General features: G+C 58.4%; 2 protein-coding genes across 2 annotated transcripts; one reads left to right on the forward strand and one right to left on the reverse strand.

Moving 5' to 3' along the window:
• Positions 1–5747: 5747 nt before the first annotated feature.
• GIGYF1 (GRB10 interacting GYF protein 1) lies at positions 5748–15163 on the forward strand. The gene is made up of 25 exons (XM_081053518.1): positions 5748–5881; positions 6138–6248; positions 6343–6472; positions 6582–6677; positions 6807–6918; positions 7026–7134; positions 7484–7524; positions 7733–7903; positions 8132–8385; positions 8505–8613; positions 9146–9283; positions 9477–9577; positions 9793–9964; positions 10092–10258; positions 10374–10474; positions 10561–10677; positions 10801–10901; positions 11027–11109; positions 11212–11361; positions 11444–11671; positions 11871–12058; positions 12161–12321; positions 12410–12573; positions 12654–12783; positions 12883–15163. The coding sequence occupies exons 2-25, from the start codon at positions 6214–6216 to the stop codon at positions 12933–12935; spliced, it is 3111 nt and encodes a 1036-aa protein (XP_080909644.1). The 5' UTR covers positions 5748–5881; positions 6138–6213; the 3' UTR covers positions 12936–15163.
• Positions 15164–15476: 313 nt separating this feature from the next.
• On the reverse strand, positions 15477–20942 carry GNB2 (G protein subunit beta 2). Its single transcript, XM_081053521.1, has 10 exons — positions 20500–20942; positions 18143–18288; positions 17890–17928; positions 17667–17773; positions 17276–17339; positions 17021–17183; positions 16860–16926; positions 16350–16551; positions 16042–16258; positions 15477–15962 (listed from the first exon to the last, which is right to left on the reverse strand). The coding sequence occupies exons 2-10, from the start codon at positions 18197–18199 to the stop codon at positions 15856–15858; spliced, it is 1023 nt and encodes a 340-aa protein (XP_080909647.1). The 5' UTR covers positions 18200–18288; positions 20500–20942; the 3' UTR covers positions 15477–15855.
• Between the last annotated feature and the right edge of the window lie 947 nt (positions 20943–21889).

Consider the following 21889-nt stretch of genomic DNA (forward strand, 5'->3'; position numbering starts at 1 on the left):
GAAAGCTTCAACTGTTCCTCAGTGGTGGAGTCAGGTAAAACTCCAGGTCTCATCAGTCAGCGCTGCCTGGGACTGTTTCTAAATCATTAGGTTCCTCATTCAATGTATATATCCCAGGACGTCTGATAAACACACCTCGAGATCGTTTGTAGTCTCTTTCAATACAGGCGGGCTTCCTGGAGGAAGCCGTCTGACCGGGAAAGGCCGGTGATGCCACTAGCGGCGGCCCCGTCGCGAGGGTCGCGCGTCACGTGCCGGTGGATAGCCGCGGAGTACAACGGGGACACCCCTCCCCATCTGCCCGCAGCAGCCCCCGCGTCACGTGACGAGCCGGGCTCCCGGGTCACGTGCTGGGGGGGGGTCGGAGGCGGCGGGCGTCCGGGCCGCGCCGGCGGGGCACGCGGGGAGCGCGCGAGGCCGTGCGGGTCCGAGCGGGCGGGAGCCGCGGAGGGAGGAGGCGGCGGCGGCGGCGGAGGGGGCGGCCCCGCGGCCCCGCGTCCGCGTCACGTGGTACGAGGCGGGCAGCCATCTTGCTACAAACACAAACAGAGAGGAGCGGCCGCCGCGGGAGCGCCAGCGCCCCCTCCCCCGCAGCCGCCCCCGGCCCGCCGCGCGCCGCCCGCCCGCCGCCCACGCCCCGCGACCGGAGCCTCGCGCCGCCCGCCCGCCCGCCGCGGTAAGCGCTCGGCGGTCCCGCAGCCCCTGGCCCGCAGTCGGGCCCGGGGCAGGCCCGCCCCCGACGCCGAGGCGACCGCGTCGAGCCTGCGAGAGCCGGAGCCAGAGCGCGGGCCGCCGGCACGGACCTCCCCCAGCTCCTCCCGTGGCCGCTGCCGCCGGGTGCGTCCGCCCCCCGGCCCTCCCCCCGGCGCGACGGCCCCCTACGCCGCCGTCCGTCCCGGGGGGTGGCCGCCCTCACCCACGCCCCGCGCACCTGGCGCCCCTCCCTGAAGGGCACGCCGTCCTCCCGGCCAGTTTGCCTCCTTCCCACCCCCGCGCTCCTAACGGTCGTCTCCTGCCCCTCGGAAGCCCGGCCCAGGGCCCCCGGCCTCCCCCGCGCCGCATCCTCCGCCGGGCCCGCGCCGAGGCCCCCGACCCGAATGCCGGGCGCTCCCCAGAGATTCCTTAACGTGTCTCGGGGTTCTTGTCAAAATTAGCTGGGCCCTGCGGGTTTAAAGTCCAAGCGTTGCACGGCTGGCTAACGTGGAAGCCTTTTCCCCTGAACCAGAGTACCTCTACTGGGTCTTCAGCTGAATTTCCTTTCAGTCAGCAACATTAGTGCTTGGTCATTGGGGTCTCCTTCCTCCGGTTGCCCAGCCGTGTTCAACACGTTCGTCTTTTTTTGTCGCCAGGCTTGGCCCTTCCCAGCCCAAGCCCCCTGATGCAGCAGCTCCCTGGCCACGGCCCCTTACACTTTCCCCCTTTTTTGAGTTAACTTGAAGGAGACCCTCATCGCGCACCTCTTACCCAGTCGTTACTAGAATCCTAGTAAGCTTCCCGCCCCGGCCCACCATCGCGCCAGTCCCTGCCTGGGGCATGCTAAATCAGTACTTCTTGGCCTAGTCGTTCCTCCAGCCACCCCAGTCTTACTCCTCTCTTGCTGCTCAGTGCTGCTTTCCCAACAGTCATCACCCTTTACACTACCTCTCCAACGCCCCTTGGAGCTGACATGCCAGTTACAACTTAGCCTCCCACCAAGACCCCCCCCCCCTTTTGCCTTTGCAGCTCAGACACCGTGCGTCCCCTCTGTCCCCTCTGCCGCTCGCACTTTGCGAGTTTGCTCTCTGGTTCCTTCATCTGTACTGTCCCCTGTGCAGTTCCCGGTCGCCAACCCTCACTCCAGCTCGTTTCGTTTCCTACATTGTAGGTGTAGCATGTCATTGGGAAAGGTTGGGGCAGATGTGTACTGTATGTTGCTGCCATCGCTGGGGACCAGGGGCCTCAAGTGTCCCATATGGTAATCACAGTCAAGTGAGTTGTGTGCTTAGACCCCTGGCCTGGCTTTTTCAGCCAGTGGATGTATTAGTATTGTGTGTGATTTTTTGATGGATTAAAAGACCCGTTCATCCTCGCTTTTATTTCTGTGTTTGGAATTTGGAATAGAGCTGAGAAGGTGAAAAGAGGCAGCTGTGTGAAGGATTTTAAAATTAATCTAATGAGAAATTTAAAATGGCTTGAAACACAAAGTATGTTTGAGAGTTTGGGATGGTTCTTGCTGCTTACGTGCCCCTTCTTCAGTTGGATAGTGTCTAGGGATGTCTGGGTCCCCTGCCGTTGCAGCTGCAGCCTCCCTTGTTTTCCCTGGCTGGAACCCAAGACTGGGCAAGTGGGCAAAAGGGATCAAATGAGGTAAAGTGTGGAATTGCTTTGAAAACTGTTAACTAATAGACATGCCAAGGGGCAGAATTTGTCAGGATGGCTCAGAGGGTAGAGAGCTGGGATAGCTGACCATCCGAGAGGAATGTGGGCTTGCACCCCCTTTTTAAGCCTCAGAGTTCTCACCCTACCATGCTGGGAGAATCGTTCCATCCTGTGAAAGGGCGGAGTCACCTCCAACAGGCTTGGAGCTGGGCAATTGCTCAAATGTTGGGGAATTTGGGATTCTACTTCTGTTAATAGTGGTACCTTTCTGTGCCAAGGCACATTGCTCTGGATTGGGGCTAATTTTAGGGGTGATGGAATGAGGAAATAATGTTCTTAACTTAGTGTGTACTGGGACCGCCCAGTCTCTGAATCTTTGCCTTTTGTGAATTCTGAACCCCAGAGAACAGGCTCCCCTCTTGTTCCCTGAAGCCTGTTGTGAGCACCCAGGACCAGTGTGTGTCCTTTCCCCTGGAGTCCGGCAGGGGGCAGCCTTTTAATAGCAATAATTCAGATGCCAGGAGAGTGAGGGTATGCTGAGGCCTGAGCACGAAGAGCCAGTACAGATGAGGCAGGCGGCCTCGGGGCAGGGCAAGCGGTGGGGCTAAGCTGGAATGAGCCTGTGAGGAGGCCCTTAGGTCAAGTAGCCAGGAAAGGCCGTGTCCCCAGTCCTCTGCTGCCTTTCCCACTCTTTCCTTCACTGGAAAGGGAACCAAACGCTTGCCTTTGAGAGTTTGTGATAGAAAAATTTGGGACAGTTTCTTTCAGTCTAGTGTTTTCCCGAGGATTTTCCTCTTGGCAGAATTTCATATTTCTCTCATGGGACAGTATAATTAGGGAATGATTTCCTTGCTCTTCAGTGGGAGAATGAACTGCAGTAAATTTGGTTTCTGTCTTCCATTCTTCCCCATAAACAGCATAGGATTACCTGTGCTCACGGCGTAGAGGAGAAACATTACCTGTTTCTCAGCCGTGGCACTAGTGACATTTTGAACCAGGTAGTTCTCTGTTGTGGGGGCCGACCTGAGTATTGTAGGATTTCAGCAGCATCCCTGGCCTCTACCCATTAGATGCCAGTAGTAATTCCCAGTCATGTCAACCAAAAATGTCTCCAGATTTTGCCAAATGTCCCGTGGGGAGCAGTCACCCCCCTCCCCCAGTTGAGAACTGCTAGCTTCGAGGAAGCATGTGGAAAAGACGCATATATCTGCTTGGAGGGGTGGAAACCATGGGAGGCATGCTTGCTGCTTGTCAAGGAAGGGCCGGTCAGCCACCAGCTCTGGGACCAATCCTCTCCTGGCTGGGCCCGCCGGGAGACCTGGCCTTTTTCTCCAGCTGCTCCTGTGCTTCCTCTTCCCCCCTGACTGCCTCTCCCTTTGCCTCTACAGTTTTCTTGCTTTTCACACTGGAAGCCGCTTTCCTCACTTTGCTCCTTACAACCAGGACAAAAAGGTGAAGGCCAGACGTGGAAAGCACCAAGGAGAGCCACCTTTGCCACTCCTTGGCAGGGTGGGAGGGTGAGTTGTCCCTTTTCCGTTCCCCCCGCCCCACAGCAGCCTTCCGTGCCACAGGACTCCTGTTCCTCTAGAAGACAGGCTCTTCTGGGGTGAACCGGAGGAGGGTCAGAACAGCCTCTCCTGAGATTTGTTTGAAGAATATGGAGTGTTTTTTTGGAATTGGGAAGGCTTAGGTATGTAATAGCTATTCCCAAATGCCTTTTTTTCCTAAACCTTTTTTAAATGGTGGTAAAATATAACATATACCTCTTTTTAATTTTTTTTTTTTCATTGGGGAACAGTGTGTTTCTCCAGGGCCCGTGAGCTCCAAGTCGTTGTCCTTCAAACTAGTTGTGGAGGGCGCAGCTCAGATCCAAGTCCAGTGGCTGTTTTCAATCTTAGTTGCAGGGGGCGCAGCCCACCGTCCTGAACCTGCAGTCTTGCTGCTGAGAGCTCGTGCTCTAACCAGCTGAGCCATCCGGCTGCCCCCAACATACACCATTTTAACCATTTTGAAGTTTACAGTTTTGCAATATTAAAGACGTTCACATTGTTCGGCCATCACCAACCATCCTGTCCAGAACTGTTTCATTTGCCCCATTTCAGCTGAAATTCTGTACCCGTTAAACAGCAACTCCCCATTCCCCTTGCCCCATAGCCCTGGCACCCACCATTCTACTTTGTTGTCTCTTTGAATTTGACTCCTCTAGTAACCTCATAAGAGGAATCATACAATATCTGTTCTATTGTGACTGGCTCGTTTCACTTAGCATAATGTCTTCAAGTTTCATCCATTGGCCAAATTACATAAGGATTGTAGTGTAGAAAGAATTAACCTTACTCTATTGTCCTGGGAGTCCTACTTGAATTCCGTGAAAGGAAGAGCTTTCAACAGACTTGTCTTCTTGTTCCTTCTGGTAGAAACCCTCTTTCCTTCCTTCCCAGAGTTGTGGAGTCTTAGAGTTGATGGGCATCGTGGAGGTCTGGTCCAGCCTCCCCCCCAGCCACTGAGGGAACCCTTGTGCAGCCCCCTGAGACCCTGTCTGCTCGTCCTCCGCTCGGAACCGCCAGGGATGAGCGGCCTCCTGAGAATCTCCTGTGCTGATGCTTAGAGGGACAGGTCACGGCCACCACTGCCACTTCTGTCAGTCTCAGTAACCGACTGTGTTTCTCCTTTATGGTGAGGGGCCTTCTTCCTGCTTGTATCTTAATAATGTTGTTCCCTTCTTGGCTCTTTGTACTTGTGCTTGGGCTCGTCCAGATCCAGGGAAGGGGCCTGGGTGTTGGTTCCTGTTTGGTAAACCAGTCCATGGGTGTGCTGGCTGGACTCGCCTGCCTGCAGCCTTCAGTGTGTGCCCCACCTTTGGCTCTGGAATAGCATCCCCACCCCAATTCCCCTGAACTGGGTTTCTCTCAAAACTGAGTCTCTGGATTCTCGCCACCAATAGCCAGCTCTGAGATTTTTCAGGAGGGAAGTAATTTTCCGCCCAGATTAATTTCTAATCCTTCTCTCCATAACCTTTCCTCTTTAAAATATTTGTGGTTCCAGTGGTTGGTTGGTTGGTTTGGTTGTTTTTGTTTTATCTTTGTCCTGAACGTCCATGCAAACCTTAGACACCCCCTTACTGAATACTCCGCCATGCAGGAAAGAGTGCTGAGACCCAGAGAGGTGCCGCGTGTGTTCTCTGCCACACCTCCAGCACCTCAGACATGCTTTGCTGAGTGAATTAACTGCTCGTGAGGCCAAATGGGGACAGAGATGAGCAGGAGCAGGGGCTGTGGTCCCTATTGTACAGGACAGAGGAGGGCTAGAAGCAGGGAGGGCTGTCTGACCCATTCATTTAACCCACCTTCTTCCCCTCACCTCTCGTTAAGGGTCTTGCCCAAATGTGAAGGTCCTTCCCCAGGTACCACTGCGTTCACACCAACGTCCAGTAGCTTGGGGACCCTGATTCACTCCAGCATAGGCTCCTGCCTGAAGAGAGTCGGGCTCCCACTCTAACTGCTTCCTGGGGTAAGGCTGCCAGGTGAGTCTGGGGTGAGGGAGGGGCTCCGACAGAAGCTAAAAGGGGCCCTGGCTGCCTTGTTTCCTTCCTCCCTCAGGTCTTCTCCCTTTGGTTAACTCTTTGGTTCTTAACTCATGGTGTGAGTGGCATGTGGGTGGTTTAGGTGAGTCCTTTTAGACTCATTACTGTGCCCACCAAGGTGAGGATATATTCCTCGTCCTCTCAGGGTTGTTTGGGTGTATTGTTTCTAAGCCCAGTGTCCCCCATGTCTCCACAGGTGTTTGGAGAGTGAACGCCAGGTCCCCACGTCCGTGTTCATCTCCTCCGACCTTTAGGACACGCTCAGCTTCACAATGGCAGCAGAGACCCTCAACTTTGGGCCTGAGTGGTGAGTCAGATGTGCCGTGGGGGGCACGGGGAAGCTGGGAAGAATAGGGTTGCTCAGACACCTGTCTTTCTCCTTCCCTGTGTCCCTTCTCTAGGCTGAGGGCACTTTCAAGCGGTGGCAGCGTAGCCTCCCCACCCCCATCCCCCGCCATGCCCAAATACAAGCTGGCCGACTATCGCTATGGGCGAGAGGAGATGCTGGCCCTCTACATCAAGGAGAACAAGGTAGGGGGTGGCGCAGGGTGGAGGATGTGGCCCAGGTGCCCGTGTGGCCTCCGCCAGTGGACAGGGCCCAGAAGCATGTGGTGTCTTGGCCCGCCTGCCCCATTGACAGGTGCCCGATGAGCTGCAGGACAAGGAATTTGCTGCGGTGCTGCAGGAGGAGCCGCTGCAGCCCCTGGCACTGGAGCCTCTGACCGAGGAGGAGCAGGTGGGGCCGGGCTGGGCAACTGCAGGCTGGTGTGCTGGGGCTCCGCCTTTGTGGGGGGCTGGAGTTCTGGACAGGGTGGGGGTGGTCAGGTGCCTGGGTCCTCACTCCCACCCCTGGCTCCCTCCTCAGAGAAACTTCTCCCTGTCAGTGAACAGTGTGGCTGTGCTGAGGCTGATGGGGAAAGGGGCTGGCCCCCCCCCAGGCGGCGCCTCCCGTGGCAGGGGCAGCACGCGGAGCCGAGGTAGGGGGTGATGATGTGTTCTGGGGACAGCAGAGGCGGGGCCTGTGGTCCTGCGGATGTGCAGAGATGATCTGGCATGTTTTCCGTGTGTCTCATTGCTTCTCCAGGCCGTGGCCGTGGTGACAGTTGCTTTTACCAAAGAAGCATTGAAGAAGGCGATGGGGCCTTTGGTCGGAACCCCCGGGAGATCCAGCGTAGCCAGAGTTGGGATGACAGGTGCAGGCTGGAAGGAGGGGGCTTAGCAGCAGAGGAGAGAGAAGCCCGGGGTGACATCCAGAGTCCCATGGAGGGAGGTTTAGGTTTTGTCATTAGAGGGCAACAGGAGACCAACTAAATAAGGCCTGGTCAGAGATCGTTCTCTCTGCCCTCTGACCCTGCGGTCCTGCCCTTTCCTTCTCATTCTCTCAGTCCCCCTTGGGCTCCCTCCCTAGCCTGACTTTTCGCTAGTCCCCTGTCCCCTCCCTCCCTTCACCTTTCTCAGGGCAAAATGGACAGGTATACAGAGATCCCACAGGTCGGGGAGGGGAAGCTGTCCTCCTTTGACCAACACCTGTCTCTCCTGCAGAGGTGAGAGGCGGTTTGAGAAGTCGGCCAGGAGGGATGGAGGTATGGATAGTGGTGAGGGTGGTGCTAGACCCTGAAGGTCATTGAGAGGGGGAGGGGAGACTGAAATGGGTGGCCCCAGGGAGGGGATGTTTCCTGAGGGAGGTAGGGGCTCGGGGCTGGGCTCCTTTTTACCAGCAAGGTTTATAGTAGGAGTCTTCCAGGGACCATGGCTGCCACTCTGCTGACTGTGTCTTCCCCCGTTCCCAAGCACGATCTGGGTTTGAGGACGGAGGGGCTGGCCCGAGGAAGGAACATGCCCGCTCGGATAGCGAGAACTGGCGTTCTCTTCGGGAGGAGCAAGAGGAGGAGGAGGAGGGCAGCTGGAGACTTGGGGCAGGACCCCGACGAGATGGCGACCGCTGGCGCTCAGCCAGCCCTGGTGAGATTGGGGCCAGATGGGGGCCTCTTGTGGGGGGTAGGGTGGGGCATAAAGAACTTCCTGGGCATGAGGCTCCTGTGGCCAGGTGGAGGGAGCCAAAAGCTTTCTGGAGCGGGGTGGGTTGGGTTGCAGTCCTGGAAAACTTGGGGGGTCTTGTGGGCAGCAGAAGAGTGGAGCCTCTGGCTTGACAGGGGTACTGATTCTCCTCCTCTACCTTTTCCTGCCCAGATGGCGGCCCCCGCTCTGCTGGCTGGCGAGAACATGGGGACCGGCGTCGCAAGTTTGAGTTTGATTTGCGAGGGGATCGAGGAGGGTGTGGTGAAGAGGAGGGCCGGGTGGGTGGGGGCAGCTCTCACCTCCGGAGGTGCCGAGGGCCTGACGGCTTTGATGACGACAAGGACGGCCTCCCAGAGTGGTGCCTGGACGATGAGGATGAAGAAATGGGCACCTTCGATGCCTCGGGGGCCTTCCTGCCTCTCAAGGTATCTGTGAGGAAGCCAGGGGAAACTTTTATTAGAGGTGGGCGGGAACCTGCCCTCTTCCTGCCAACTGTTTATCCTATGCCCCCTTACCTCCCATTGTATCCTCTAACCCCATCCAGAAGGGCCCCAAGGAGCCCATTCCTGAGGAGCAGGAGCTTGACTTCCAGGGTCTGGAGGAAGAGGAGGAAGAGCCCTCCGAAGTGTTGGACGAGGAGGGGCCTGAAGCAGGTAAGCCTGCAGGGTGGGGCGAGGAGAAAGCCTGAGAGCCTGGGGTTGGGCATGCTGGCATAGGGCTCCCTCCAGCTGGGCACTGGCTGTCCACCCACCTTTAGGAGAAAGCTGCTTAGAAATGTGAGAAAGGCAGGTGCTGACAGGTGTGGGGAGGAACCCGGAAACAGCAGGGCTGCGTCTAAGGCAGCATGTCAGATAAAAATCAGGCGTCATCAAAATGAGCTTTGCCAGCCCCTTGGAGTATTAAATCTAGAGTATTGTGCATGCAGCCCTGAGCAGCGCTGTGGACACAGTGCACCTGTGGCCCGTGTTGCAGGGGCAAAAGAGGAGGTGTGCAAAGTGGGGTTTGTGGGGTTGAGTTACTGAGTGTTAGTCGTGCTGACCAAAGGTAAGTATGTCAACTCAATACTCAATACAGGTGAGAGTCAGAGGCCCAAGATCTGGCCATACACGGAAGGTTTGTGCTAAATCGTCTTAAAGGCCTCCCAGTTCTTTGCTTTTGAATCCTGGTAATTACCTGTCCCTTCAGGTGGGAAGGAACTGACTCCACTGCCGCCTCCAGAGGAGAAGTCTAGCTCCCCATCCCCACTGGCTACCTTGGGCCCACTCTGGGGAGCTAATGGGGACGGAGGTGACCCTGTGGAGAAAGACCTGCCAGCTGCTGAAGGTAGCCAGAGGGTGGGGCCACCCTTTCTCTGGAGCCAAGGGCTGGTGGGGAAAACCTTCCCCTTCTTTGTGGAGCCCACAAGGGTGGCACCCACAAGGGTAGAACCCTCTTTTTTGGAATAAGGGTAGATAGGGAGCTGTCTCGCCCCTTCTATGGACCCCGCTCCATTCTACCTTCCTTTCATTGCTCCTAGGAGACGATTTGAGGGGACTGCAGCTGAGTCCTGGGGTGGGCTCACCCCCTGGCCCACCTGGAGATCTGGAAGATGATGAAGGCTTGAAGCACCTTCAGCAGGTTGGGAGGGAGTGGGGGGGGCCTAAGAAGGCTCTAGGGTCTTCCCCTGTAGGGGGACAGAAAGCCATTGTTCCTTGTGTCCCTGCCTGGGTTCCAAGCTTTTCCCTGTCTATCCTGCTGTGTCCAGCTGACCCCATCCCCACCTTAGCCCCAGCCCCATTTTGCTGTTGCTGTGATTGGGCAGTTGAGCCTTCCCTTTCTCCCTGGGCTCCCAGGAGGCAGAGAAGCTTGTGGCATCCCTGCAGGACAGCTCTCTGGAGGAAGAGCAGTTCACAGCCGCCATGCAGGCCCAGGGCCTGCGCCACTCTGCAGCTGCCACTGCCCTCCCCCTCAGCCACGGTGCAGCCCGGAAGTGGTTCTACAAGGATCCACAGGGGGAGATCCAAGGTGGCTGTGGGGAGTAGGGGGCATGCAGGAGGGGCTGCTGGGGCAGGGGCACTCCACTGTTCTCTTTCAGGGCTTCTCTGGCACACCTTTCTGATTGCAACCCCACCCCACCCCCTTCCCGGTCCAGGACCCTTCACAACACAGGAGATGGCGGAGTGGTTCCAAGCGGGCTACTTCTCCATGGCCCTGCTTGTGAAGCGTGGCTGTGATGAGGGCTTTCAGCCACTGGGTGAGGTGATCAAGATGTGGGGTCGTGTGCCCTTTGCCCCGGGGCCCTCGCCACCTCCACTGCTGGTGAGCATCCCCACCTTTGCAAGGAGCAGGGAGGGGAGGTGGGAGCTTGATGGAAGTCAGCGGGGAGTGGGGAGCACGAGGTCAAAGCTGTGGGAATGCTTTCGCCCTCACTCAGGGAAACATGGACCAGGAGCGGCTGAAGAAGCAACAGGAGCTGGCAGCAGCGGCCTTGTACCAGCAGCTGCAGCACCAGCAATTTCTTCAGCTAGTCAACAGGTACCGGGGCCTAGAAGAGCTTCTAAGTAGGGACAGGCTCTGGCTGTGTTGGCCTGCATCCCCTCAGTCTGTCCTCCTCTCTACAGCCGCTCCCTCCAGCAGTGTGGGCTCCGGGAGAAGGCGGCTCTGGGGGACCTGACGCCACCGCAGCAGCAGCAACTCACCGCCTTCCTGCAGCAGCTCCAAGCTCTCAAACCCGCCAGGTCTGTGGGCTGTTCTCTGTCAAATCAGTCTTCACTGGCTGTGTGTGTGTATGAGCCCTCAGGATATGTAAAGTGGGGAGATGGGGTAGCCTGGGTGCTGAGAAGCGGTGCTTTGCTCCTCAGAGGTGGGGACCAGAACCTGCTCCCGACGATGAACCGTTCCTTGTCGGTGCCGGATTCAGGCTCCCTCTGGGACATACATACCTCAGCCTCATCACAGTCAGGTACAGTGTGGCCCCCGCAGCGGTCTGTTGGGGGCATTGGGGGACCAGGGACTGTGCCTGCCGCTCAAGCTGCTTCAGCCCAGGAAGCCTGAGCTCGCTCCTGCAAGTGCCTTTGCCTCCTGCAGGCGGTGAGGCCAGTCTTTGGGACATACCAATTAACTCTTCGACTCAGGGTCCAATTCTAGAACAACTCCAGCTGCAACATAAAGTGAGTAGGCTTCCTGGGGCTGGAGCCCTTGGGTGTCAAGGGCGGGACTGAGGCTGGGAAGGCCTGGTGCCCCCAGGTCTGACGTGGGATCATGACTGTCAGTTCCAAGAGCGCAGAGAAGTGGAGCTCAGGGCTAAGCGGGAGGAGGAGGAGCGAAAGCGCCGTGAGGAGAAGCGGCGCCAGCAGCAGCAGCAGCAGCAGGAGGAGCAGAAGCGGCGGCAGGAGGAAGAGGAGCTCTTTCGGCGCAAGCAGGTGGGTGCCCCGCTGCGCCGCTGACCTGCTGGGCCCGAGCGTGTGGGCAGGCGGCTGGCCCTCACTGTCTTCGCTGGTTCAGGTGCGGCAGCAGGAGCTACTGCTGAAGTTGCTGCAGCAGCAGCAGGCGGTGGCTTCCGTCCCAGTGCCCCCTGCACCCAGCTCCCCGCCCCCACTGTGGGCCGGCCTGGCCAAGCAAGGACTTTCCATGAAGACGCTGCTTGAGCTGCAGCTGGAGGGCGAGCGACAGCTGCATAAGCAGCCCCCGCCTCGGGAACCATCACGGGCCCAGGCCCCCAACCACCGTGTGGTGAGCAGTCTGGGCCTTTCTTTCACCTGACTTGTAGCTTTGGGGCCCTCAGGAACCCTTCCATTCGGCTCCCCAGGGGTGGGGTGGGGATTGTTGGTCCATATTTGCCCCCCCTTGACACATAAGTGAGTCTTCCCACTTAGCTTTCTTGAGTATGGGTGTCCCTGTTCGGGCCACCCTGACTTCCTGCCATCTGTAGCAGCTTGGGGGCCTGGGCACTGCCCCCCTGAACCAGTGGGTATCTGAGGCTGGGCCGCTGTGGGGCGGGCCCGACAAGAGTGGGGGCAGCAGCAGCGGCCTGGGGCTCTGGGAGGACACCCTCAAGACCAGCGGGAGTCTGGCCCGTAGCCTGGGCCTGAAGAACAGCCGGAGCAGCCCTTCTCTCAGGTGGGTGCCAGGGCCGCAGGGTCCGGGCTAGGGCCAGGATGGAAGGATGTAGAACACTGGAGCTGATCTCTTGCCTCTCATTCACCCTTGTGTCCCGCTCAGTGACTCCTATAGCCACCTGTCAGGTCGGCCTGTGCGCAAAAAGACAGAGGAGGAAGAGAAGCTGCTGAAGCTATTACAGGGCATCCCCAGGCCCCAGGATGGCTTCACCCAGTGGTGTGAGCAGATGCTACACACACTGAGCAGCACGGGCAGCCTGGATGGTATGGGGGGCAGGCCGTGGGGAGCTGGGCTGGCGCAGGGTGCCAGACCTCCCAGGGGGGCACTGACAGCCCCTATCCTGCCCCATAGTACCCATGGCTGTAGCGATCCTCAAGGAGGTCGAATCCCCCTATGATGTCCACGATTATATCCGTTCCTGCCTGGGGGACACGCTGGAAGCCAAAGAATTTGCCAAACAATTCCTGGAGCGGAGGGCTAAGCAGAAAGCCAGCCAACAACGGCAGCAGCAGCAGGTGAGCTTTCACAGCCCCACGCAGGTGAGGCTGAGGCCACCGCGCGCCCTCCTGACTCCCCTCCTTCTGCTGCCTGGCAGGAGGCTTGGCTGAGCAGTGGCTCCCTGCAGACGGCCTTTCAGACCAACCATAGCACCAAACTTGGCCCTGGGGAGGGCAGCAAGGCCAAGAGGCGGGCACTGATGCTGCACTCGGACCCTAGCATCTTGGGTATGTTTTAGGGGTGGGACCAGTTAGGAGGCTCCTTCCTCAGCATGGAGCAGTTGCCTGGGGGTGAAAGAGCTCCAACCTAGCTTCTTCTGGCTTCAGGGTACTCCCTGCACGGACCTTCTGGTGAGATTGAGAGCGTGGAGGACTACTGACCAGCCCGTCCCACCAGCCCCCTGGGCTGTAGGCCAGGAGCAGCAGCAGCAGCTTGGACCCTCGGGTCCCCAGTCTGCAGGCTCCCAACGAGGAGCATAGGAGGAAGCAGGGGCAGGGTCCCCAGCACTTGTTACAAACCACACAATGCACCTTAACTCACCCACCACGAGGCACTTTACAGATTGGGGGGAAGGGTTTTTTGTTTTCCTTTTCTTTTTAAAAAATTTTAAACAACATTGAAGAAAACGTTAGGAGAGACAAAAAAAAATTGTTAAAAAACTAGACTCTAATCACCTCTTCCCCCTCTGGGGATTGTGAGGGTGACAGTGGAAGGTCCATGGAGTTTTGGTTTTGTTTTTTTTGTTTTTTGTTTTTTGGGGTTTTTTTTTTAAGAAAAAGGAAAAACAATGAAAAAAAGGTTAGGAGGCTGAAAAGAAAAAACACACTGTTATTTTGGGGCAGTGGGGACATGCCCCCACAGATCTGTCCTGCCTGGCCCCCAAGGCTGCACTTACCCTCCCTGCCCCACCTGGTGGGCCATTGGGGTAACTGGAAGCTGGGGCGCCAGCAGTTTGCACAGCAAGGCCCCCTCAACCCTGCCAGCCGGACCTCTGTGAATGGCCCCCTTGTTGCTGTGACTGGCAGAGGTGTCTGGGATTGGGGCCAAAGGAGCCCCTTGGCTTTGCTGCTTTGGGGGAAAGTTGCACAAATGGGCTGTGCCATCTCACCTCCCCAGGTGGCTGATGGGGTAGATGGCAGAGGGCCGGCCTGGTGCCAACCTCATCTGGCTGTCAGGGCAGCAGAACTTCCACTCTGGCCCTGGTGAGGGGCTTCCCCTCCGCTGCCATTGGGGGGATGACCTGGGTGTGAAGCTGAAAGCCCCAGCTCCCTGCCTTGCCACATGAATGTATTCTTCGGGCCACAAGCCCCTGCTGCGCCCCCTGCCTCAGCCTTGAGTGAGGTGGGGGCAGAGCAGTTCCTCCAGGAGCTGGGGAAAGGCACCCCTTAATGACTGTTTCTCCTGTGAAAAGGGGGCTAGAGGAGAGGCCCAGGAGGCCGAGAGTGGGCAGCTGGGGGCTTCAGTTGCAGTGTGGGGGCTGTTAGAAAGGAGCCCCCCACTTGCAGCCAGCTGGCTGTGTACCCCTCCATTGACCAAACTGGAGAGGAGTGGCCTCTCCCCTCCCTTGCTCCCCTGATGAGTTTTTAATGTTGGGTAAGGTGGGGGGGGTCAAGAATAGAAGTGTCTGTCTCCTGAGTGGGGCGGCAGTCCTTCTACTGCTCACTGATGTATTCCCAATCACCTGCCTGGGTTTGTCTCCATTCCTGGTTTGGTTTTTTTTTCTTGTACCTTTTGGGTTTCTCATCTAACTTCTGTTGACCTCATTGCTCAGAGTGCAGTATTAGGGCAGGATTCTGCCGCTGCCTCCCCTCCATGAATGTATTTGATCCGTCCTGCCCTGGGGAAATGGGGAGTGGCCCCAGTTTTCTTTCCCCATCCATCCCCGGAGACCACATTTTTTTTTTTTTTTTTTTTTTTTTTTGCACCAAAGTGGCAACTGGGTCAGTGTTTGGGGGATAAAGCTGGCCTTGGTGGGTGGAGGGAGTCCCTCCACCCGCTTCTCCCTGGTTTCAACAGTGTTAGCATCCGTGAAAAGACAATATTCTCTCTAAAGCAATAAGGGGATGATGGGCCAGGGGGAAATGACTTGCTGCTGCTGGCCCCCCAGCTCCCCCTTTCCTTGCGCCAGTATTTGGCGGCATTAGAGGTGTGGGGGGAGTACTGTTGTGACTGAATGTAACTGCCCCCACCCCTGCCGCAGCCAATGCAGGGGGAGGGGGGACGACACTCTTCCCCTCTCTTCCTTCCCCTTACCCCCAGCTAAAGAGACTTTGAACTTAGGGGGCCCTTGAGCCTGGAGAGGCCTTAACCCTGTGAGGAAGTGTAGGGGGAGCCCTCTCCCACCCCATCCCCTTCTGAGAGTGGTCAATGTTTACAAGCCCCTGAGCCCCCCAGCCCAGGGACTCGGCCCCTATTGCTCTCCTTTCCCAGCCCATCTTCCTGGGCCCCGGCTGCTCTCCCACCCTTCCCAGAGTTGGGGTGGGTGCAGGGGCCATTCTGTAATCCCTTGTCTGCCTTGTACCTACAATCTCCCCCACCCCATGACTTACCCTCTACCTACCCCTGCCCTTGTAAATACGCCCCCCAATAAAACTTGGTGTGTGTTCCCTTCTGCTTCTGCATCTTTTCTTGGGGGAGGGGGAACACTGGGGAGGAGAGGCACAAAACTGGGAAGGAAGTCCAAGAGCTGCTGGCAAAGCAGTCAGCCTGACCCAGCCAGACACGAGTGGTAGCTGGGTACTTAGGAAGAACACCTATGGCCCCACCGGGCAGAAGGTCCTTCCTTCTGCCTGTGACTCCAGCGTGGGTCAGAAAGAATGGGATTTCTTTCCTCTCCTTGGTGGAGCCCCGCACCCTCCGGCTGATGTGCCCTCTGGGACAGACCCCAAAGTGAGAAAGACAAGCAAGGGGGGAGACCAGGTACAGAGTTGGAATTGGTTCCTTTATGGAAAAACTGAAAATATAATAAAAATTAAAATTAAACCAGTTTTAAAAAATCCAGCCCCTGGAGTTTCTACCTCCTGCCTCTGGCCCTCCAGGGGGATGAGGCCCTGACCCCAGGGCAGCGAAAGGATGAGGGCTTTCTGCTCCTCCTCTTCCCCCATTCTATTGCAATCTTTATCTCCACAGTGGGGACCCCCCCACCCCCGGGAGGAACCAAACCTGGGTAGGGGAGCAGGGACCCAAGGCCCCGTGGCCCGGGGAGGGAGGCTTGTATGCCCCCAGCCCCAAAGCTCCCGGCCTGTAGTGTGGGCATGGGCAGGGCCCCTCCTGGCCAGACCCAGTTGGGGTTGGGGCTATTAGTTCCAGATCTTGAGGAAGGAGTCCCAGGAGCCTGTGGCTACAGCCATGCCATCATCAGTGACCCCGAGGCAGCTCACACGGTTGTCGTGGCCAGCGAGGACACCTGTGAGGGAGGGGTACGTCAGAGCTCATCTGGCCTGGTTCTCTGTCCCCACCTGTCCCCATTCAGCACCAGCTCTCACCTGCACGGTCACCCTTCATGGCATCCCAGATGTTGCAGTTGAAGTCGTCATAGCCAGCGAGCAGCAGCCGGCCACTGCGCGAGAAGGCCACAGAGGTGATGCCGCAGATGATGTTGTCGTGGGAGTACATGAGCAGCTCCTGGTCAGCCCGCAGGTCAAAGAGGCGGCACGTGGCATCATCGGAGCCCGTGGTGAAGGCATAGCCGTTGGGGAAGAACTACAGGACACAGGACCAGAGTGGGATGAGGGCACTGAGCAGGGCCAGGAGCATGGCAGAGACGGCCAGCCCAGCCTAGCCCGGAACTTACAGCCACAGCATTGATGTCAGATTCGTGGCCGATGAAGGTCTGTCGGCACATCGAATCCCGTACATCCCACAGCTTGATAGAGGCATCACAGGCACCTGACACAAAGGTGCGGCCATCGGGGGCCAGTGACAAGGACATCACATCCCCACTGTGTCCAGCAAAACCCACCGTCTGCTGGCCTGTCTCAATGTCCCACAGGGCACTGGAGAGGTGACAGAAGGATGGGATCAGAGAGAGGTGCAGGACAGACTCCCTGCCTCCCTACCCCTCGACCATGGGAGCCCAGCCTTGACAGAGCCTCCATGGAAGGGGTGCCAGGAGCCACTAGGTCTCAGCAGCGTCCTCTTCTCGCCTCCCTTCCCGCCACGGCAGAGGCTAGGTGTTCAGAATGAGGGCTCTGCCCTCACTTGCTCAGTCAGGGTGTGTACTATGTGCCGAGCACTGAGGCAGTGGCCCCCCAGGCAGGAAGTGTGGGGTGAGCTACAATGCCTAGCCCTGGGAGGACCTCACCAGGTGGTGTCCCCAGAGCTGGTGATGATTTGGTTGTCATCCAGGAAGCGGCAGCACGACAGGTACCCTGGGGAAAGGGGCTGGTCAACCAGGTCTTTAAGGGAGGGCAACACAGCCCCTCCCCCACCAGCAGCACCTATGCCCGAACAGGCCCCTCTCACCAGTGTGGCCAGGCAGCTCTCGGCTGACCCTGACATTGCCCTCACGGGTCTTCAGGCTGTAGATGGAGCAGATGTTGTCCAACCCCCCACAGGCCACAAAGTTCCCTGAGGGCGCGTAGGCACAGGTCATGACCCAGGAGGAGCGCAGCGGGATGGCATGGACCTAGGGAGGAGGGGCAGTACCCCGGGGTCAGAGCCAGCTAGGCAGGGCCTGCATCCCAGCCCCATCCAGCTTCAGGTACCACCTCTATCTACCTTGTTGGTAGTATAGCTGTCCCAGATGATAAGCTTCCCATCCTGGGAGGCGCTGACCAGCAGCCTGTCGGAGAGTGGCAGGAGAGGCAGAGGGGTCAGGGTGAAGCCCCTTCTGGAGGACAGATGCCCTTCCCAGTCTCCCATCTGGTGGGGAGCACTTCTGAGACAACTCCTAGCAGCAGCTCAGAAGTTCCTGTTGGTACGGTCCTCTTGTCCATCCCCTGGGGATGTCTGGGAGTCTCCATCTTCCCAAACACACTCAGCAACATGGGCATCCTGTTCATCCCCCAACTCTGCAAGGCTGCCACTCCCACTGCCCCCAACTCTCCCTGCTCCACTGAGTCCTGGGGCAAACACAAAGGCTCACACCCAGCCCCCACCGCACACACACCTTGAGTCTGTCCCCCAATGCATGGCATAGATTTTTGCCAGGTGCCCACGGAGGGTTCTCCGTGTCCTCATCTGGATTCTCCCCACTGGGTCCAGCCCAGCTGTGATCTAGAGGTAGAGGGAGAACGGGTCAGGGCGGGTCAGGAGGCAGGGCCCACTAAGCAGTATGCCTCAAACCGGAGCTCCTTCCCTAAGCCCCAAGTCCAGCCCTGGACTCATCTCACCTGGGTCAGTGTTGAATCCCCACATGCTTTTCGGGCATCCTACAAGAGATGGCAGAGCCAGTCAGAAAGAGGCAGGAGAGAAGACCAGGAGGGGGAGGAGAAGAAACGCAGGAGACAGGAGTGGAGAGGATAAGACAGTAAGGGGGGTTAGGTTACCCCTCACACACACAAAGGACCCCTCCCCCTGCCCGGCACACACAGATGCCTGGCCCTGCCCACTCAGCCCTCCCAGCTCAGCCGGCCAGGCCCTCACCCGGATCTGGTTCCGGAGCTGCTCAGCCTCCTGTCTCAGTTGCTCCAGCTCACTCATGGCGCCAGGCCCGTGGGGCGGGGTTGGGGGCGGCTGGGGGCCGCGGGACGGGGGCTGGGGGAGGCAGCTCCTCGCCGCTGGCCCGAGGCCTGGGGGATGCAGGGCTGACGTCAGGCCCAAGGTCGCGGGGAAGAAGGGGGGCAAGGCGGGGTTGAAGCGCGGCCGGAAAGGGTAGAGGGGGGAGGGGGCGGCTGCGGTGGCCGCAGCCCCTTTGCAGAACCCGGGGCCTCTGGCACAGAAAAGATGGGGCCTAGGAATAGCTGACTTCCCCAATCTTCCTCCCGCCCCCCGGAAACGGAGCGGGAAGTGCAAGAGGAAGCGCAGGGGAAACCCCTCCCTCGGACAGCAGCCCGGGCGGGACACCCGCGACAGGAACTGGGGGGGGGCAAGAGGGCGGGGAGAGTCCCTTCGAAAACAGACCTGGCGTCCGCCCCTGCCCGCACAGGCACCGCCCTCATAGCACCTCATTTTAAAAGGGGCGGTGCCTCTCTAAATTCACCCCCACACGTCGCACACCCTCCACACACACCCCCAAGCTTAGACTGGGGGGGGGGAGACCAGAGGGGGAAGCTGAGATGTTCGTGGGGTTGCCTAGGCAACCGTCACCCGGACTGAGAGCACCTCATTGGTGAAGTGCCCCCACCCTAGCCCGGTTGCCCAGGCAACCGCATCCACGGCAGAGACCTGTCGGGTGGGTGACCCCACCCCCGGCCCCATCGCCCCCGCCAGAACCAGCCTCCCGCTCCTCCCCAGAACCGGGTGACTGTTTACAGGATTTGGGAAAAGCCGATTGGGCACTAATAGGTTCGGGACCGCTCACCCTGGATAATCCCCAGGCCGGCTGCGCCCCATTAGCCGCCCGCGCGGGGTGGAGGCGAGGGTGGCGGGGAGGACAGTCTCAAGCCGCTGCTCCCTCCAGAGCCGAGGCCTCTCGCCCCAGCGCGCCGCGGAAAGCCCGTGGGAACCGCTCGCGAGTAATTAGGGCTCGGAAGAGAGGTTCCCGGCCCCAAGGCACGGAGCTGCTCTCTCCCCGGCGCCGGCGGGCGGGCGAGAGGCGGCCCCAGGCGGCCTGGCCCTGTGTCCTCCGCACCCCAGGAGCCCAGTCTGCGGGTTCGTCGCCGGCGCCCCAGGGGCCTGGCTGGCTCCGCTCCAGGGCTCGGAGTCCTGGCCCCCCCTTCGGACACCTGTGTGATCTGCCCATGCACACAGTCCGCCGCCAACCCGGGCGTCCCCCACCCTGCTCCCACTTCCCCCGGGCCTGGGCGTTCCTCTTCCCCACCGACATTTTCCCGCTGTCAGTTCAGCCTTCCGAGCCAGCGCCAGGGGATGCCGCTCCGAAAAAGCGGGGAGGGGGCACAGCCCTCCACCCCACCTTCCCAGCTCCAGACAAAGCCCCTTCCTTCCAGCTGTCAGCAGGCCCGGCCGCGCGGCGACGCCAAAGGCCCGGGGCAGAAGGAAGCTGGGGGCGGGGGCGACGCTCCCAGCCCTCAGTCCCCCTCGCGCTCCAGGGTCCCCAGATTCTGGGCACGGAGCAGCCGGGGCTCCAAGGAGAAATGGGGGTGCCACCGCCTCCGCAGGTCTGGCGGGGCGAAGGGGAGGGGACCAGGGAGGGTCCTGGGTCTGGCAGCTGGAAGGCGCGGACCGGTGCCGCGCCGCGAAGCGCAGGAAGCCTGGCCCTCCGGCCCCCACGACCTCCATTTTGCCCAAAAGAAATGTAGGCAAGGGGTGGGGGCGCCCTGGAGCTAGACTTGGGCTTAGGACTAGTAAAGGGAATGGGGTGCCGAGGACTCCCGTCCAGGGTAATGGGGCCAGAAAACACGGGCAGAACCCAAAGCGAGGTTAGGGTGGAGACGAAGGGAAGGGTGGCCTCGCGGCCTTGCCTGCTTCTCTGAGGATTCTAGAGTTCTGCGAGGCGAACACTGGCGGGAGTGCGAAACGGAAAGACACGAGGGGGGCTACCCAGGGGCTAACGGGGGTGGGGGGCAGAACAGGGCCTAGAGAAAGCCCCGAATTTGCCCCCCAACTTCTCAGGGAGCAAGAGGCAGGCGAGGCCGGGATGGGATCTGAGGTCAGACAAAACGCGCCTGAAGGTGCAAGGAGCGCGTGCGTTATTGGGGATGAGGGTCCCCCGGTTCCCCTTCCGGGTTTAGAAGCGACGGGGCCGATGGAAGGGAGGGGAGGTCTGGGGAGTTACGTCCGCTCCCAAGAGGCCAGATCGGGGAGACAGAAGAAAGAGAGGTTTCCCCTCAAGGGAATTTGGGGCTGGGGGAGATGAGGACTCCTTTTGTCACCGGAGGTACCTGTGGCGGTGGGACTCTGCGAAGGGTCGCTAGCGGAGCGCGGGAGGTCCTGTCTTCCTCCGCGGCGGAGGCGGCAGCGGCGGCGACGCGGATGGATTTCCTCAGTCACCCCAACTCAACAGTCCAGCGCTGCTCTCCCCAGAGCGGAGGGATCCCGCCCGCCAGTGACGCGGCCGTCGCCGCCGCGCCCAGGGCCCGGCAGGGCGAGACCAACTACTTAGTGGGGGGAGACCCGAAGGGAAAATGCCACCTAAGGGGCAAAGACGGACTCTGTCAAAACGAAGATATTGCCCCACGCCATTTCGACGCAAAACGGACAAAAATTAATGCTTTGCTTCCCGAAAGGGAGTAAGACATTCCCCCTGGGACTGACAAAGGTGGTATCGGCATAAGGGAGGGTGAAACGGCTCTGTGGTCACGTGACCTACCCTCCCGGATTGGGTGGCTCCAGACGGGGAAGGGAAGCTCAACGCCTCAGTTCTGGGTTTGACCACGCCCCCACCCGGGTAAGACCACGCCCTTCAGGGAACGGAGTTTCAGAGATCCTGACCCTGGCAGGACTGGGCAGGAGGCCTCCGGGAGGCGGAGGGAGAGGGCTGTGGTTCTGAAAGTCCCTGAGCAGGAATGAATGGGGCCCACTGCCGGCTCTCGGGAACCTGGGAATGCCGTGAAAAGGGTCTTGCCCAGGCAGTTTCCCACCAAAAGTGGGATTTTGTAGAACTCTTTACAAATCTGCATGACACTGTAATAATAACTCATACTTGTGGAATCCTCGCGACAATACTGTGAAGTTAAGTACTAGCGTTGTTCCCATTTTATAGTAGTGGAAACAATTCCCAGTGCTGAAGAGTAGAGATATGAACCAAGGCAGTTTTAGCGACTTCACTGTACAATGAATAACAGTACTAGACTCTTGATGAAACCCCCTGTGGGCCATCTCTGTAAAGGGATGAAAATGTAAGTACCTGTATAGGCCTGTTTTCACCTCTGTAAAATGAGAATGTTGACCTGTCCTTCAAGTCACCTTGGATTGTTATGATTCCACACGGATTGTAAAAATGCTTTGGAAAGTTTAAATCAGTGAATAACCCTCAGTGAGTCCTCATGCAACTTAAAAGTAAAGTATCAAAACAGACACTTTTCATTTAGCCTCTGTTAAAGCATTACAAATAGTTTCCTAAGCACAATTTTTTAAAGAAAGTAAGAAAAAATATTGTATGTTAACTGTATTAGAGAAATAAAATAAAAAAGATGCTGGAAGTAAAAAAAAAAGAAAAGAAAAAGTCACATTCTTAGTTATGTCCAAATTCCATTTATGTGCACTTACCAATTCAGTAATATATTAACAGTAGGTAATAGATGTCAATTAGATGTTAGAACTTGGAAGGGA

This window comes from Rhinolophus hipposideros (genome assembly GCF_964194185.1).
Source record: "Rhinolophus hipposideros genome assembly, chromosome: 7".
Lineage (NCBI taxonomy): Eukaryota > Metazoa > Chordata > Mammalia > Chiroptera > Rhinolophidae > Rhinolophus > Rhinolophus hipposideros.

Coding starts and splice junctions, on each gene's coding strand:
- GNB2 (XM_081053521.1), bottom strand. CDS start 18,199: ATGAGTGAGCTGGAGCAACTGAGACAGGAGGCTGAGCAGCTCCGGAAC. Junction 17,184..17,275: donor ACAGCTATACTACCAACAAG/GTAGATAGAGGT, acceptor CCTCCTCCCTAG/GTCCATGCCATCCCGCTGCG. Junction 16,552..16,859: donor AGCTCTGGGGACACCACCTG/GTGAGGTCCTCC, acceptor TCACCTCTCCAG/TGCCCTGTGGGACATTGAGA.
- GIGYF1 (XM_081053518.1), top strand. CDS start 6,214: ATGGCAGCAGAGACCCTCAACTTTGGGCCTGAGTG. Junction 6,678..6,806: donor CTCTGACCGAGGAGGAGCAG/GTGGGGCCGGGC, acceptor CTCCCTCCTCAG/AGAAACTTCTCCCTGTCAGT. Junction 9,965..10,091: donor TCCACAGGGGGAGATCCAAG/GTGGCTGTGGGG, acceptor TTCCCGGTCCAG/GACCCTTCACAACACAGGAG.